Raw genomic sequence first — 2,358 nt, 5'->3', positions numbered from 1 at the left:
GCACTGACCTATCGTGTGCATTTCCTTACAACACAGAGGAATGTTCCTTGTTTGCTTGCTCTTCTCCCCAGAGCTAAACTTGCAACCCCACGGCTTCAGCTGAGTGAGCTGTGAGGCACGAGGTGCCAGCCAAGTGCTTGAGATCCCAGCCCCATCGGAGGACACACCCAGCCCAGTCACAGGCCACCCTGCCACCCCCTCATCCCAGGCTTCCCGTGCATGGCTGGACACCTAGGAACCCTGAGCGTGGCCCAGGCCCTCTGCAGCAGAGCTGGTGAGGGGGACAGTTCACTACTGTGGTTCCTGGGCAGGGCTGCACAGCTCCAACCCCCAGCCAGCCATGGGCCTGCAGAAGCACTGCTCCTCAGACATGGGCGGTGCCAGGTCGGCTCTTGTGCCTGGAGCTGGCCGGGATTGCCCCAGTGTCCGAGACAGTGGTCACTTAGGGAAGCCGTGGGAGCTCCCAGAGCCTGGCCTGTGCTGATGTGTTCCAGGTGGGGACCCTGGGGTGGGGTAGTCAGCACAGCGTTGCTCAGCCACCCGTGTCTGTCCTGGAGGATGGCCTCCAGTGTTGCCCTGGGCAGAAGTCCCAAGAGACACCTTAGCTACAAGTCCTACGTTTCCCTAACTACTTTCTGGCAACCATGAAAAGCATGGCGGAAAGTGAAAAATGACTTGAGGGCTCCTGCCCTCAAGAGAGAGCAGCTCGTCCCTGGGTATTACCGTAGTATGTTTCTCTGGATTCCCAGGAAGCAGCCTCAGCACAGGCCAGGCCTAAGATGCTGGGCATCTGCTAACTGCACTGCCCCCTCAGTACCCAGCACAGCGCCCACACCCCTGTGTAGCCCGGGAACACAGGAGACGCACCATTGATGATCCGGGCCACCCGCCAGAGGCGTAGCAGGATCAGCAGACCGAGAGCTTCAAACTGGTGCTTTTTAAACAGGAGGACGAGGTCAAGGACAAAGGACAACACCACCACAATGGCGTCCAGGATTTCAAAGTTGTGGTGGAAGAACTCCAATCGGAAGACGAAGATTTTAAAGATAATCTCCCACATGAAGAAGACCAGGATGGCGAAGCTCATGTAGTGGAACGCCTGAGGGGACAGAGTGAGCAGGGAGCACTGTCACAGGCTAGTCACTGGCCACCCCCGCCAGCCTCAACCACCGCTGCCTGGCCACCAGGGGGGACGCAGCATTGGGGCCAGCTGTCACCATCACAGACAAGGGTTCCACCCTTTAGAGATAACTAGGCAGTGCCAGACTTAGACATCTCTGGCCAGGCCTGGCTCTCATCCTAGTACTTGGGAAGCTGAGACAGGAGGATTGAAAGTTCAAGGTCAATGCTACGTAACAAGACCCTGTCTTAAAAAATATATATATATATATTACATACATGTATATAATAAATACATTTCTATATGCTGCAATCCCGGCACTTGGGAAGCCGAGGCAGGAACCTAGCTGAGGCTAGTCTGTCTGAACTGAAAAGTGAAGGTGGCCGGGGCTGCCGCTCAGGCCGACACACACAGGCCTGGGCGCTGCACCACCAGTGGACCTGCCCCCGCCTGCGCTTGTGCCCCGTGCACACCTTTTCCGCATAGTCTTTCTCATCTGGCTTGATGATCCTCAAGTCCAGGAGGAGCTCAGCAAGCACCAGGAGGGCATCCAGGATCACCAGGCAGATGATGACAACCTGGGGGAGGAGCAAGAGGGTATGAGGACGTGAGACTTGAATGGGCCACCCTGCTCCTCGCTGGCCCCTGGCCATCCAGTCTGTTTCTCCAGCACCAGCTCTCAAAGCAAATGCCGCTCCAAAAGGCAAATGAGTTCCATTTTCTAGTTGTGTGGTTTGCTGTTGCTGAGGCACACACAGAACGAATGCTTAGTACATTGTTGGACGCACCACAGCCTAGGGGACTCTCGGTTCTGGAAGGGACCTCCCCAGCACACCAAAGGCTGCCCGTCCTCAGGGAGTAGGGGGGAAGCCCTGCTCTCAGAGTGGGACATGTCCACCCTGTATGGTCAGGGGCAACAGGGAGAAGGCAGGGCTTCCTGGAGACTGGGAGGACGCGGGTGGGGATGTGACGTGCTGGAGTGGGGGTGCAGGCAGTGATGGCGGGGGCAGGGGTGGTTCAGTGGTTTCTTTATGTTCCTGTGGGTGCATGTACCCACGGAGGCTGAAGGACACCCTCAGACGCTCTCCCCTATAAGTCCCCACCTTGGCTTTGTTGTTGCTGGAACAGGATTTCACTGTGTAACCTTGGCTGGCCTCAAGCTCACAGAGATCCCACTGCCTCTGCCTCCTGAGTGCTGGGAATCATGGTGTGCACCACTATACCTGGCCTGACCCTAG

General features: G+C 57.0%; 1 protein-coding gene across 3 annotated transcripts in view; it reads right to left on the bottom strand.

Annotated features, from left to right (window-relative positions):
* Window positions 1-2,358, bottom strand: part of Hvcn1 (hydrogen voltage gated channel 1) — a 28,758-nt gene that overhangs the window by 1,311 nt on the left and 25,089 nt on the right. For all 3 annotated transcript variants that reach the window (XM_055605969.1, XM_055605968.1, XM_055605970.1), the window contains 2 exons: window positions 1,594-1,698; window positions 868-1,099 (listed from right to left, as the gene is read on the bottom strand). In XM_055605969.1, coding sequence (XP_055461944.1) covers window positions 868-1,099; window positions 1,594-1,698 — 337 coding nt within the window. The remainder of the gene's footprint in view (window positions 1-867; window positions 1,100-1,593; window positions 1,699-2,358) is intronic.

The sequence above is a fragment of the Psammomys obesus genome, unplaced genomic scaffold (assembly GCF_907164565.1).
Source record: "Psammomys obesus unplaced genomic scaffold, mPsaObe1.curated_primary_1811, whole genome shotgun sequence".
NCBI classification, from domain to species: Eukaryota; Metazoa; Chordata; class Mammalia; order Rodentia; family Muridae; genus Psammomys; species Psammomys obesus.
The sequence above is the reverse complement of the archived record's forward strand: the minus strand, read 5'-3'. Positions and strand labels throughout refer to the sequence as shown.